The 15741-nt window shown below is 38.1% G+C and overlaps 2 protein-coding genes across 4 annotated transcripts in view; both read left to right on the plus strand.

Moving 5' to 3' along the window:
• The first annotated feature begins 2157 nt into the window (after positions 1 to 2157).
• Positions 2158 to 7086, plus strand: LOC149108583 (alpha-(1,3)-fucosyltransferase fut-3-like). The gene has a single exon (XM_089294718.1). The coding sequence runs from the start codon at positions 3328 to 3330 to the stop codon at positions 4507 to 4509; it is 1182 nt and encodes a 393-aa protein (XP_089150844.1). The 5' UTR covers positions 2158 to 3327; the 3' UTR covers positions 4510 to 7086.
• A 209-nt stretch (positions 7087 to 7295) lies between these two features.
• Positions 7296 to 15741, plus strand: part of LOC110057883 (uncharacterized) — a 13368-nt gene continuing 4922 nt past the window's right edge. The window contains exons 1-7 of one of the 3 annotated variants that reach the window (XM_089294703.1): positions 7296 to 7719; positions 8276 to 12060; positions 12265 to 13297; positions 13777 to 13881; positions 13997 to 14325; positions 14782 to 14917; positions 15301 to 15510. In XM_089294703.1, coding sequence (XP_089150829.1) covers positions 13007 to 13297; positions 13777 to 13881; positions 13997 to 14325; positions 14782 to 14917; positions 15301 to 15510 — 1071 coding nt within the window. In that variant the 5' untranslated portion in view covers positions 7296 to 7719; positions 8276 to 12060; positions 12265 to 13006. Of the gene's footprint in view, positions 7720 to 8275; positions 12061 to 12264; positions 13298 to 13776; positions 13882 to 13996; positions 14326 to 14781; positions 14918 to 15300; positions 15511 to 15741 lie in introns of those variants that run through there. The other 2 variants (XM_089294705.1, XM_089294706.1) reach the window with 2 other exon arrangements.

Raw genomic sequence — 15741 nt, forward strand, 5'->3', positions numbered from 1 at the left:
TACTTACATGTACATGTACATACATATATCTGTGGTGGGGATCAAGTTGATAAAAATCCTACAGAAATGAGCTGATTGATCAAATATTTATGCAAAGCACGATGCCCAGTATTGTGATAGCTCACTGAAATTAAATGTGTGAAACGCAAGACTAGTTTCACCTCATGCCAATAATGATTTCACATGCTTATCCCTGTTCTATTTTACAGAACATCAAAAACATGGTCTAATATTATTATTAATACAAGCTGCTGGAATAGTCTTGAATGACTGCTCTGTCCTTTTTTTGCTAATAACAAAATGATTTCAGTTGAAAGAGACCTGGCATGTTCCATATGGGTCGTCCAGAAACAGTTAGAATCAGCTTTTAAAATTTCACTAGTCTGACCTGTAATGATTTCATATATTTTCTAGTGTGAAAATGTTTCCTGCACTAAATGCTCTAAATAATGACATCATCTTCTCTACTTAGCACAGCATCAAACAAACAATTTTGCCAAGGGACCTGCAGATCCAGGTTTTCATTATCCCTGGTGATCTTTTTCATTTTGATCAAAGTAAATTATGATGATGTTCTTCACAATGAGGAAGCTCAAGACCTGTGGATAACATAAGCCAATATCATAAGCCAATATGGCAGTAGCCTGCTAGAAGGCTAGTGTCAGGTTGCACAGTTATCTCTAGCTGTTCAAATCGTCATGAAAACATGTACAGCCTGCTACTGATCATATCACAAGGGCCATTTTAGAGATGAAAACTTAGGTCAAAAGGTTTCTAAAAGCACTCTTCTATCTTTGTACTACACTAACCACATGTCCTGCATTTTTCATGGGGCAGTGCATTTGGTTCATGTTAGAAGGAGTATTCCTTTCCAACATTGTTGTCTTTCTGTTGTTAAAGGATTTTGTGTTTGCAAACATGTGTTGTAAATATCAGAATAGTACTGGAAATGGGTCATGAAATAGGGTTTTACACATAATGCTCAAATTTGTTGTCATTATGCAAATGCTTGATGATCAAAAAATCTCACTATATATTATGCTCAAAAGACATCGGCCAGTTTTTGTCACTGTTATTCCCGCGTAATGCTAGATTCTTTTGCCTCGCTACTATGCTCAAAATAATGCCAGCACAATGTGTAAAACCATATAATGACCACTAATGGGGGTGAGGGAAAGATGGAGTGGTCATCACTGGAAGTTGTGGCACTTCCACAATAAACAAACTAAAAATTTGTTTCACACTGACAAGAATATGGCTTCGTCTCTGCTCATGGGCGACACAAAATATAACCAGTATTGGGTCAGGTGTTGCAAGAAGATCGATTCTTTGATCACTGGACCCGTTAACCATCAGAAAAGAGGGCTGTGCAAGGCTACCACAGCTGCTTTAACCAGAGTAATAACACCACATGTATCAGTGCAACTTTGCAGGGAATAGTTACGGCATCGCCAGTCACATTCATGACCCTGCCAATTAGTTGCACTGGGAGAGTGGGCAAGCACCAAATGACTCTTTTTGTGCGTTCCAACTTGTGGAATGTACCGTGCAAAATCATTGACGACATCAATGATGTCTGGGGGAGGTTGCCAAGCCAGCATCTTACAGTATATGATCTTCATGAAAGGTCGCAGCTCAACATCTACCAGTACCCAATGATTACCACCATTTTGAGGGTTGCCAATGAACGTTTTGCCATATCTTTGTCCCACATTCAGAGTGAAAACCAGCCTTTTTAATGGTCCAGTGTTAAGTAACTTAGCTTTCCTCATCATCTCATTGTAGATATTAACAACGACATTGGGCATAGTAGCATGGTATCGTTTTGCATGTCATTAAGCTGTTTTAAAACCCATGTGACGTGATCAGTATAGACCCAGCCTTGCATTCCCGATGCAGCAAGACAGGCAAGCTCATCTGCAGTCAATCCTGTTAATTAGTAACAACATGATATACTTTTCGTCAGGCTTTATTAAATATTTTCTAAGGGAGTGGGGTAATAGACCTAAAAAAGTGGATTTGGAGTAGGCTGCTAGCGGACAAAGATGTATATAAGATTATAAAGTTCTAAGCGTCACTGGTTTCTAATTCAACAAAACTGTGATACTGTATTGGAGATGGCATCCCCCAAACCCCCCCCCCCCCCCCCAACCCCCTTTCCATCCTTCGACACCATGTCTAAAACCCTAATCGCATTTTTTCAGCTACAAAATAAGCATATCCCATTTTCTATTTTACATCATTTTACTTTTTCGGGCCCGTGCACGCATTTTCGTTTTGTTTATCTTCAAAATTACATAAACTTTATTGCATATTTTAGCCGGTTCCAGTACTAGTTCAGGATATTCCTGGAAAAATAAGCCTACACATCACGACATCACTCCACATGAAGTCATTTCTTAATTTTTCTTTTAAAAAAACTTACCATAACTTGGTAGCATATCGTCAGTAGGATTGTCCCAGATCATGGCTTTGAATTTGTCGATCGATTTCTCGCCGAGTTTTGGGCTGGCGAAAAGCTTTCGAAAACCACCTCATCTCAGTATTGTAAGCACTGGGTTTGCCCTGTCGACGGCTCAACTTTGCAAGGATCATTCTATACATAAATATTGAACAATGCTTGGAGCAATTCAAGTGAAAAATTTTATTCAGGATTTACCTTACCCGCTAAAAATGATAAAATTAACCAGGCCTACTAATGTTAGAGACCAGGTTCCCGCTGTCTTGTTATATTTTGGTCCATAATACATTTCGACCTCGATATTCTTTCGTTTCCAAAGCATTTTGGGGTTGGGAGACGCGCTGTCCCTAATGGCATGTTCTGAAAGCGACGTGGCATGGACTTGATTTACATGTATACCGTGCTTTGCATTTTAATGTTCAAGTTTCAGGCGAAACCAAAACAGAAATCGATTTCGCGTTCTCTGTACATCCAGGGACTCAAGCAAGGAAACAAAGCCTGCACAGTCACGGACTTTTTTTGATTCTCACAACACATTCAACGGTTAAATTTTAGAGAACACTTTACAACGGCATACAAACTGAAGTCATAGCGATTGTTCAGAGGCATCAGAGCCCATCACGAGCTGTGTTTTCTTCAGGTGAGGTGGACCAAAATGGTTTGTCGCTTTTTCAGGTATCATCATACATGTAAGGCTGCAAAATAAGCTGCTATACATGTACTATGCTCACGATATCAACTCGTCGTACATCAACTCAAGCTTAAAGCTTTAATACATTGAATACCACGCGGAGCAGCCGGACTTATCACAACTACATCCTCTAGTCGGTGTGTAGTCGCCTGTGCCGCGAGCTAATATTTCAGATATGACAAGTATCATGAATTGGAGAATACTCGCAATTTTGGTTGGCTTAATTCTTCTCTTACTACTGTACTCCATCAAAATGTTCCAATCTGAAGAAAATTTTCCACATTTACAGCCTTGGATTGCTCGAAACGCTACCGAAACTAAACGGATGCCAAACAGATGTCATTTTGATAGCAACGGAACAAGGATCATTCTGTTTTACACTCCATGGTTTGGAAGAAAACCGTGGCCAGATGTTTTCGATCTGTCTCACGCCAACTGCCCAGAGAAGAAATGTAACATTACCTACAACGTTCACGATATAGGAAAGAGTGATCTGATTATTTTTCACGCTCCAGATATGCGACGATTCGCCAGTCCCAATGAACTTCAACAAATTCACAACCATCGGCGTCCGAGTCAACGAATGGCCTTTCATTCCCTTGAAAGTCCTCAGACTGAGCCTCTAAACAATATTGTAATACCGGATGGCTTTTTTAACTGGACGATAACTTTCAAAACGGACTCAGATTTTCCTACGCCCTATGGAAGTTACGTTCGATTGTCATCGGCTGAAAATCCACCGACATTAATTGATTACGCAGCAAGCAAGAGCAAACTTGTGATGTGGGCTGTTTCACACTGCGGCACTATTCGAGAGAAGTATGTCAAAAAGCTTCTGAACTACATCAGTGTTGACATTTATGGTGGATGTTCACGTATCTATGGACAAGACAACCAGTGTCCGAGATCAAGAAACTGTGATGGTGTTTTCAAACCTTACAAATTTACTCTGGCGTTTGAAAATGGAGTTTGTACTGATTATATCACCGAGAAATTCTGGACAGCGCTAAGTAGGAATTCAGTGCCTGTTGTACTTGCCAAAGATTATTACAGTGCTGATGTGGTTCCACCAGGCTCGTTTATTAGTGTGCAAGACTTTCCATCCGTGAAAGCTTTGGCAGAATACCTACTGTACCTTGATAAAAATAACACTGCATACAACGAATACTTTTCTTGGAAACAGAAATTTGCTTCAACGGACATCTTCAGTTTTCCAGCTTGTGAGGTTTGCGATGCGCTGCACGATGAATGCCTTAAACCCAAAGTTTATTCTGATATCTTCAAGACGTTTTGGAATAAAGATGTTGATTGCAAAAAACGTGAACAAATGCTATCAAGACTTATTGAGAAAGACTGATAGAAGTGACTTCAGTGAATCAGTTTCACCTCTGCAGACTGCGGATAATGTTATAATTAACAAATAAAGGAGTCTCGACTGTGCTCTGTTCTGTTGTGAAGTACGCAGGAAGCGGTAGAGCACGAAAGAAGTGTAGGGGAAAACACGAGACGGAGTCGAGTGTTTTTCCCTGCTTCTTGAGCGCTCTACTGCTTCCTAAGTGCTTTACAACAGAACAGAGCACAGGCGAGGCTTCTTTATTTGTTTTATGATAAATAATCCAATAATTTCCCCACACATTTTCAAACCAAACTTTATTTTCCAAACGAGTAAAAGTGGCGTCAGCCGTGCACTGTTCTCTGATAAAGCACGCTAAAACTAGTGGTAATCAGAGATTATGAGTGAGTTCGACGCTCTCACTTAAATATATAAATATATACCGTAAATAAATGATTTCACTAGCTGACTTTCAACCTTTCTCTATTGCTAAAATCAACATTTTTCAGCAGCAACCAAGGTTTTACAGTCAGATAGTGTCAAAGTCCATGCTAGTGAAGAGGTCACGATTTGTTGATACGTTGTGTGACTCTTCCAGTTTCTGTAGACTCTCAAGTTTCATAGAATATTTAAATTAATCACAACCCTTGTTAGAATTGTTCAACAGCTGTCACTCACAAACTGGACTTCAGCTCCCCCTGGATGGAATGCTAGCCCATCTCAGGGTTATTCTCAGCATTCAGTTCGCCGATACCCATTTATACACCTGGGTGGAGAGAGGCACTGTGAGAGTAGTGTCTTGCCCAGGAACACAATGCAATGTCCCTGGCCAGGGCTTGAACCCGGACCACTCGATCCAGAAATGAGCACACTAACAATGGGGCCAAAGATTTTTTTTGTTTTCACCTCACTTAGACACATCATACTCATGTTGAAATTTGTCTGTCATGTAATTGAGAAATGGGCCATTTCTGAGTTACCTTTTGCCTCTGTTTCAAAACAAGTCCTCGTTCAAAAACTTTCATATGAAAATGAGTTTGAATTACATGAAAATGAACATCTAGGGGAAAACACATTTTCATATGAATGGTTTCGCATGGAGACTTGTTTGGACACAAGGTAACTCAGAACTGGCCTATTGGGCTGTGTATTTCAGTGTACAGTCAAACCTGTGTTCAGCGGTCACCCTCAGGGAAAGGCTAAGTGACCACTTAATACAGGGTGACCACCTAATACAGGTTGCAAGAAAAACATTTCAAATACAATCAGTGCTGAAAAGACATTTGACCTCAAATAAGAAACATTCATTTTCGGCATTTTAATGATTTGCGAAATTAAACAAGGAAATCATTTGTTGTACCTCGTGTGTTACATTATTTGAAACTGTTTGAGCAAGTAATTGACAGGTCAAGACAATAGAAAAAGTCCTGTTGGGACTTCGCAAATGGTGACTGTGACCTCTTAAATATAGGTAAGGGAACGTTACTTCGCCGGGAATTGTGCAACTTGTTAAGATTATTTGTGCAATATTGATTAAAATGAAAAGTGCAATTTTATTCCCAGACAAAAATGTGCTATAAAGTCTCCAATGAAATCGCTTTTATACACATTTGCATGTCTGTAAGTTTTTCCATATGTAGCAGTGTTTTGCACCATGATACAACCACCCCTCAGGTTTTAATAAGACGACAACATGGAACTATTTATATGCTTATTTCAACTAACAGTTTCATTTAATTGTCTATTTGTTGAGATCTCTTATTTAATGCCTTATAGTAAGTATAATTTTAAAATAGCAGTAGCAACTGTAGTAAACAAGGAAACTAGCTTCATAGATGTACATGTAATGTAAAAATCCTACAATTAGGTTAAATAATACTGTGGTATTCTGTAGTAATTGCAGTAGTTAAAATGCTTATGTACATTTATCATTTAAAATATTTACATAATACCAATGATGAAGCACTGCATAACATTATTATACACCAGGGTGCTACTATAGTCCTGCGTAGACAACTATATTTTCTTATTTCTGTACATTGCTTACTGGCCATCAAAATAATCATGCCTTACATGTAAATGCCAATTCTCTAAAAGAATAGTTAAATGCCAAACCAGTTAGTGGCAATTTCCCTAAATGAGAGAAATGGTTTTGATTGTGTGATACTATACCCCTAGGCCCTACATGGTGTAAGGGAAAGTGGTTTTCTATACTACTGCAGTTTTCTGTTGTTACAAGATGTGTTAACATTTATGACATACAAAAATTAAGCAAATCCATAATGGCACATATTGATGTGAATTATGTGAAAGCACTGAATGATGTGGATGGAACTTTTTGTGGAGCAGGCCAAACTAGGCTTCTTGTATATGATTCGTGATGTACTAATTTGAAGATAAATCCTCGGTAAAAGGTTTTCAGAAAAGTACATTATAGAACCAATGTAATATTGGTAAATAGTATTGGCAAGTAGTATTGTATTGTATTCTTGTGTTTTTGCCATTTCATGTTATTGTATTGTGTGACTTACATTGCACTTGTTGATTTACATGTATGATAAAGTTCTCCTCATGATCAGCCATAAATTAAGACTTAAAGTATTTTGCTACTGCCTGCATCACTATAGCTACAGGAACCATTATTACAGTTTGAAAAAAACCCCAACATTTCTCCACATGTCAGCTGGTTACAGTTTATCTGAATCGTAGAATATTTTAGTGCAACATGCCTTAAGTCCCCATTTATTATGGAAGCTTGGCAACTTTTCGATTTTCGATATAGAAACTATTCTTCTGTTGTAATTACAATTGCATCTGATCTGTTTCTGTGTTTAGGTTTCCTGAAGTTTGTCAGAGTGGAGTTGCCTTTAAGCCACTGGCTCTTGACTACCAGTGCCAAGCGATCACATGTATTAATATTTTTGTGTAGTTGCATAAGTCCTTTCAAGCCTGTTGACCTCTGGGTGTATACTTTCTGAGCAGTGTTCAGCTTCCATGCCCATGGTGTTCTTGGAAATGGCTTTCTCAGGGACATGGAAAGTTAACAGATGCAATTTTTGAAGCAAGTTGGTGTTTAGAAAGTTTATAGGAAACCAGTGACCAAAGCTAGCACACCGGACCGCAAGGAAGGCTACCTCATGGCGACAGAGAGGAGTACTGGGCATATGGGCTTTAAGCTATGCAACCTGAAAGAAGCTTATGTCAACTGTGATGATAATAAATTTCAGACAAACAGTGGGTTGAGCTTTTTTCCATTTTGATTTCAAAAATGTTACAGGCTGTTGTTTTTGTTATACTGTCTAGTGCTGATACAGTGTAGATTTTAGGAAGGTAGGCAATCACTTTATGTGAAATTATTTCTATTTTATGTCTTTGGTAACCTGTATTAAATTTAAAAAATGTTTTGCAGAGCTGAGATAATGGCACACACTGGGCTAGCAGGATGAATTAAGTTCTTTTTTATCCATGCAGGCTTCACACTAGTTCATTATTTTGCTGCATTGTTACTTTGTAGTTGTTACTCATCTGCTTAAGTGTAAAAGACTTTATGATGTTCAGACCTCCCTCTGAAAATGACTTCAGAAACTGATCCTTGTTTCTGTTAATTGATGTTGCAGTCTGATGTTTGACATCATCTGCCATCTTTGTTGCTTACGCTTCACTCTCTACAAATTTCTTAATGACTTGACTCCTTTTTTTCAATGCGCTAGAAGATGCAGATGAACTTCCCATTTGTGGTTGGGAAACTGGCATTAACTTGATAGGCTTTCCTTTTGATTGGTTTGCATAGATGAAGCCTGAATTACTCTGCCCAGTCTTCTTTTTGATGAGACTCATAAATACCTGCAGGTAACATAAGCCTTAGGTTACTTACAGATATTTTCAGGGAGATACTATTATCAAGTTTTGCTAACAGAAGAATGAACTAAGTAACAGGATTATACCTGTTTATCAAATTATTCCAAGATATCACAATTGGAATGCAGATCAACATGGCAAACACCTAAGATACCTCTCCCATCCTTGGAAGAGGTAAATGTTTTAGGAACTCCAGAACTCATAACTAAACCAGCAATGGTCAGACATTGAAAATTCTGAGTGGGAGGGGGTTTCACAGTAGAAAGGTAAACTGGAAATCTCATTAAACAAAGAAAAGAAACATCTGTGGGAAAGGTATATGTTTTTGGAACTACACATTTTTAGGTCTTTGCTTTTAAACAGGTAACAAAAATTCTTAATTTGCAGGCGCAGATTTAGGATAAATGGTGACCGATTTCCGCCGGAAACAACAAGCGCTGAAGGTGCAAACTACAGGGGTCTAAGGCCATGCTTCCCCAGGAAATGTTCTGGATTTGCAGTAACTCTCTTAAGTCCCCGTTCCTGGGTTTCTGAGTCATTCTGAAAACTCTGACCGATTTCCATAAAACGGTGGAAACTGGTTTAAATCCGCACCTGATTTGAGTGTAAATGGTTACCAGTCACATCACCACCAGGGAGTTTCTCATGCTGTTACTTTGTCTGACTGTGTACATAGAACAGTTAATATATGGTATGGCTAGTATCTTGGTCAGTTTGGTTTGTGGTTGTGAGAGTCCCTGATGGCGAAGTGATCAGTTGTCTTGTTAATAATCCATCCAAGGCAAGGATAAGAATATTAAAGAGATTTTAAAAGATGGGTTTTAGGTGGTTTTTGTTTTTGTTTTTTTCAAATCATGCCAAGATATTGGTCAGAAAAAAATATTTCTCACTATCCCAACTCCCTCTCAAGCAACCAAAAGCTGAAAAAAAAATCAAATTTCATGAACCATGCATTGTACTGGTTTAGTTATTTCTGTATTACTTCTTAGTTCTGTGCAAGTGTGGCCAAATAGTCATAAGCCTAGCTTATTTGCAAACAGTTCACATTTTCATTGTCACTTGAAAGGAAAATAATTTGTGTACTTCATAGACTGGTGAGTGGTGAAGTATTAAATTAACGAATTGAATAAAACGCTCAGGACATTTTTGTTACGGTTTGGTGAGTTTTAAAATATGTTTTAAATGTGTTTATGGAGAGAAGGTTAATATGCGGACGCCCGAGGGAACACCCAAGAGAACCAAAAAAACCGACTAGGGTGACAAGTTCCTACTTCAGTGCAACAAAATACGTAAGGCAGTACATAATGCATAAGACTGTGGGATTTTAACTGTTATTTCATAAACATTAGGTTTCTTTTATGGAACTAAAGAGCATCCAGTGATTCATAGTATGTGATTTTCTGCAACCATTCTCAGACAACAGGGGAATCCGGTCGTTTTTTGCTAAACACATAATTACTTACATTGCCTTACTCTGCTCACAACAATAACTAACCTACTTACAATACACTACATTATTGTTATCATCATCATCATTATTATTATTTCTAATGCTTTTACTGTCTTACAAACGTCACTTACAATACATAAAAAAAACAGCTGTTTACAATACTTGGCATTACGTTACTTACAATACACATTAATTGCTTATTATGACTTACACATTACGTTACTTAAGGAGTTACAATACAATGTAATTACTTAATTATAGAAAAAAAACAACAACAACAACAAAACAAACATAAAAAGAGAAACAAAGACCTTGCAACTAATTACTAAGGGAACGCCTTAAATGGTGAGAAGGAATTTCCACTTCTGTTGAAATTCCCTTTCGCCATTCAACGTGGCAGCAATATATTTTTCTATCTCGATTTTATCCTGCACTAATGAGATGAAGTCGCTGAAAACGAACATAGTATTATTTAGAGCGTTGATATAAAGAAAGTATTTGCCTCGTATTATGAGGTGGTTGAGGGTCAAACGGTGAGTACAAGTACGAGTAATTCCAAATAATACCTCTGGCTCGGAGAGAAGTAAACTCGCGTTACTTACGGTAGAATACCAACTTTGGAACTTATACCAAAAGGAAGACGCTTGCTCACTGCGGTGTTAGGATCTCGGTCAGTTTGCAGGGTAAATAGCTTTGATTGTAGACTGTCGACCTGTTGTAAGTTCTAATTCCGCGTTTTCCACCAAAAATTTGCACTCGCTTTCGCGAAACTGACGTTCCATTTCACCTATTTGCCTGTGGTGGGTTATTTCGTCTTTTTTCGACGAGAGCGTAGCCGAGTACAAAAATCTGTATGCTACTGAAGACGCTGACAACACTGTATCGTCTAGAAGTAGAACTGCTTCCGGAAAGTCACGTTCCAACAGAAATTTCCACAAATATAGTTAGACGCGCAAATTATGTCTAGATACTGACACGACAGTCTCGAGTTACAAATATCTGCCAGCATATCTGAAAATATCCAACAGCACGACCTCCGGTAAACATAGCAGCAACCATATTGGGGTTGTTTTGGTTTCGGTGATATTTTTTACGGCAAGCCTCCGGTCCTGTTGAGCTGGGGTTATTCTGTTGACAAATGCCTTTCCTCGAGATTGGGCTTTTACAAAATATTTTTCTTTCTCTTTGTCGCAACTTCGTTGCCATCTCGTCAAATTTCTCCGACAAGAGGCACACAAACACGCATCATTGCACGATGTTTCCACATTAAAACAATTTTTCACGTCTTCCACCATACTCTCAACAATGCTATATCAGCGCGACGACGATTTGCAACAACAGACGTGACAATTTTTTTGGGAAGCCATTGACAATTGTAACATTTCAAGGGCCTTAGTTTCTTTATTGAACTTCCCGCCACGAGCTGGAATGCGCACGCATATTTTTTTTTAAATTTAGCTGGGAATTTAGCTCAATCTCGTTCCCAGAGCCCTCGTTACCCTTGTCCAGCGGAACGGGACACCGAAGACCTCTTGGATACAGCGTTTCAGCTCGATATTTTATTGGCCAAAAAATAGAGCATGCGCAAATATACCGGAAGTTAGGAAAACAATAATTTTGTTCCCAGATTTCCAAATAGAGCCGCGCGCGATTGATGTGGAAGCTCTGGGAAGCTCTGGGAAGCTCTGGGTACGATCGCTTCGAGCGCGAATATGGCGGACAAAACACCGGTGAAGCCTTTGCCTCTACCTCTTGGTCAAAAATACGTTTGTAGATGTTGTAATTCCGGTTTCGTCAACAATCCGGTTGATTTGTTTGGACCTAAATCCCAGAGCGAGAACCTTTTAAATATTGTAGTGAATGTAACAGGTTTAAGTGTTTCTGAAAGCGACGGTCTTCCTCGAAAGATTTGTAGAAATTGTCACACCCGGCTGAGGCAATTTTCTGAGTTTAAGGACTTGTGCCAGAGATCTCGAACTGAACAAGAAAGCTCAGTTACGCACAAGAGAGGAAAGAAGATGGAAGAAAGTCCTTCTTCGGCCAAAGAACGAGAGGCAAAGCGGGGTAAAGCGGGAATCGAACGCAAAACTAGCTCAGCGATTCAAGATATCCAAATGAGGTTTTCCCTTATCAACCCGCAAAAAGAAATGCCACCAGAGTCTCACACTGCTGGCAAGGTTAGAATCCTGCCGAAATCAATTCGGCCACCTCCAGAACCAAGCTAAGGAATGCAAATTCTGGCGAATTCTGGCCTTCGCAATTGTGAGGTTTGTAAATTAAAGTTGCGAGATCAATGCATGGTGTTTCAATTGTTCTGACTTTGTATTGCACCGTTGAGTTCAAATAAAGCTGTTGATTCTAACGTTGTGTGCCCTGTTAATATTCTTCAATCGGAGTTTAAATAAAGTTTACTACCACCAGCACTACTTTTACTACTACTAATGAACCCAATATTTCATGAACATCTGCAGAGATCCTAGAGGGAAATGACTGGAGTAAGTATGATGAGATTTGTACTTTAAGTATCATGATAATTGCGTAAGCTCAATGCGAAGTCCTGGGAAGTCCTGGATATGTTGCCACCTTAATTTGGTAAGTACAGGATGGTTTGTTGAGTTTTTTAATTCATTAATGAATCTATTGATTAGTAAATTAATTAGTAATCAAATTCTGATAATTAACTCTATTAACCTGTAATAATTTCTAATAAGTACCAATTCTTCAATAAAATTGGTTGGCCTCTGAGCATGGTTAAGTTGAGCTATTTGATATATTAAAACTGTGTTAGAAACAATTTAGTTTGTTGCAATTATTTTAATTTACAGAGATTATGAAAAATGCATGTGTCTGTTGAGTACACATGTAATGATAGCTGCACACCTATCTGTATATCATTATGTTATATATCTAATGAAGACATGTCATCTCAAACTTTCTATTAGGACAAAAGTTTTATCTCTAGAAGAGACCAAGGCAATTTCTGATGCTGTCCAATTAGCTAGTCCTTATGAAGTTGCTGAGGCAGCTATGAGAATATCTTCACTGAGAAATGCCATGAAAAATGTATTCCTGAAGGAGGTTGATAAACATTTCTGATGCTGTCCAATTAGCTAGTCCTTATGAAGTTGCTGAGGCAGCTATGAGAATATCTTCACTGAGAAATGCCATGAAAAATGTATTCCTGAAGGAGGTTGATAAACAGTGTTCCAACCTATGTGCCAGAAAAAGTGCCCAGCCTTCAGTTCTCTTGTCCCTAGTGAACACCACAAATCTCTGGTGGAATTTCACTGGAATAATATCCTTACAGAAATGAAAGAGCATGCTCCAGATGTTTTGGGTTTCATGGTTGCCATGGCTGTGCCACAATTGAAAGGCAGCGATGGAAGACAAATAATGCCTCTTTGCACAGCATATGGAATTCTAATGAATGTTAGATACAGAGAGCTGTCTCTCATACAAAAGATGAATGCTGTGTTGCTGGGTGTTGGAAGTGCAACAAAAAGGGTCGGACAATACCTCACATCCTTCTATAGCTACATTCTTGGCAACAGACATATTACTATTTTGTTCCTTAAGTTAATTTAATTGGAACTTTCAACATCAATATTTACAATTTCATTAGCATTAACATGTCTTAAAATAATGCAGTTCCCATTTTGGTGAACAATAAACAAAGTGGGTTAGTACACTTTGAAGAGAGTGGTGTACTTATATCAGAAATGATTTTTGCCAGTTAACATATTTAAACATAAAGAAATGCTAACAATTTCACTTGCAAAGTTAAGGTTTTTAATCATACTTAAATGATTGTACAAATTGGGACATAAAAAAAAAAAACATTCAAACTTTATTTTCCCTCATAATTATACATGTACTTGACTGACGTGTTTTTACATGAAGCTTGGTGCATGAGATCCTGATGCATTCAAATTACCAACTTGTCCATTAATGAATATTTCATATTTTAATATTTTTTTGTACAGACCTTTGAGAGATTGAACAAAGCGTGCATAACACAGTCCAGGGAAAGCTTCCGCAACATAATGGATAGCCTTGGGTCTAATCTGACCTCAGTTATTAAAGCAAAGGTATGTTCTTTGTAGTTTAGGAGTAAGAACTTGTTATCCAGTAACTAAAGGAAATCTTGTAATACTGGTCTCCACTTGCCCTTACTTAACCTTGTTTTAATTTATTGTGTTGTAGGTGAAGTCTGGTAAAGAGATCAGGGTTGTCTTTGACAACTTTGATTTTCAAATTCTGGCAAATATTATTCTTCGCAACCATCGCAACTCAGACATGCATTGGATTGCTCAATACATCACATTCGACAGAGTTCCATCAAACCATTTGGATGATTCAAAGCCAATTGTGGCAAACATTGCGGATTTTGAGAATGTAAGCTATCTTCTGAGTAAAGCCGAGCTTGAACAGCAGAGAAAGGATTACATTATCCTTGTTGCCAGAGTCCTCATTGAGTACTTCCCTGTACTTCAGCCCCTTCAAGATGCTATTCCTTCTCATATTCCACACAGGTACAATGTAAATTATACATCTTAACTATCCTTAAGTGAATTGTTCCAGAAAATATGTATACTCCCCCCTCCCTTATGGAGGGATTTTGTTCCCCTCCTCACCTCTGAAAATTCTATTTTTGGTTCACACTTAACCTTAAAGTTTACAAATTTTGTGCACCCTCCCCCTCCTAACTCTCCAGTCATGGAATTTCCAATAATCCTCCATAAGGAGGGTATGGGTATTTTCTGGAACAAACCAATATTAAGAAATACTCTAATTATTATATGGGGTTAGTTAGGGTAGATGAGTGCTCCTCCTACAATGAATATAGATTGAAAAGAGGAAATCTCAGTCATGTGGATTATTTTGTGAAGCAAGTGGCAATTATTAGTATCATTATGATTGTGTTATTATCATTATTATTATTGTTATTATAATTATTTTCATTATTACAATTATTGTTTCATTTTTAGGTACTCAAATGAGATGGCTGAGAAGTCCTGCATTATTGGGCTGCCAGTAGTGCCCTACAATCAGAATAAAATTTCAGATGTTTGCCAGTACTTGCAGTGGCTGCAAGACCTCCTGTATAAAGTTTTCAAAAATGAGGTGACATTTACAGTTAGAATTCAAGGAACATTCGTTAATTTTAGCATTAGAACAATATTTTGTTTCTCTGTTTCATGTTTCTTATCTAGATTTAAATACCAACAATGTACATTTTGTCTTTAGTTCTGTTATTAAGTTCACTTGCCTGGCTACTGACAAAACAATTTACTGATACTTGTATTATTGTAAAATGGTTGTGAAATTGTTTCCTCTTGTTTAACTTAAATTATAGTAGGAAGGGAACAGTGGGTGGAGGTGGGTTGGTGGTGGGTGGACAGCAGGCTCAGTCCAAAAACATTTGGGATTTCCCACTTTAAGTTTAAAAAATACTTCTCTTATGCTGGCTGAATTTCTTGTTCCTTATTAATGTCATTGATTTACAGGATGAACCTCCACTATCTGATTCTGGGGCTAATCAAAGCCAGGATAGTGTCCTAAAAAAAGTCAGGGTACCCTTAGCTGGTGATCTTTTAGGTAGAGAAAGAGTGACGGGTGCGAAAAAGACCCGTTTGGGTTGTGACAGTACAGTTGAGCGCTTCGAGAATATAGTTGAATGCCCAGCTCTCTGGCACGCCAAACAGTCCTTCCTTTCAGTAAGTTGGATTTGTATCTTATTTGTACATTGTCAAATTGTCTGACTTACAAATGAAATTGCACAACTGGATTTTTATGAATATTAGGGTAAGCGTGTTTTATGTAGTTGCAGGTTAAACATGCTCTAAAATGACAGTTGGCTGTGACCAATGTCACTGGAATTAATTCATCTTTTCTCCATCTGGCATTCATTCATCATGCATTCACTGGGGATGAGATAACATAGCAGT

The sequence above is a fragment of the Orbicella faveolata genome, unplaced genomic scaffold (genome assembly GCF_042242905.1).
Source record: "Orbicella faveolata isolate gen_17 unplaced genomic scaffold, um_ofav_v1 contig_25, whole genome shotgun sequence".
Classification (NCBI taxonomy): Eukaryota; Metazoa; Cnidaria; class Anthozoa; order Scleractinia; family Merulinidae; genus Orbicella; species Orbicella faveolata.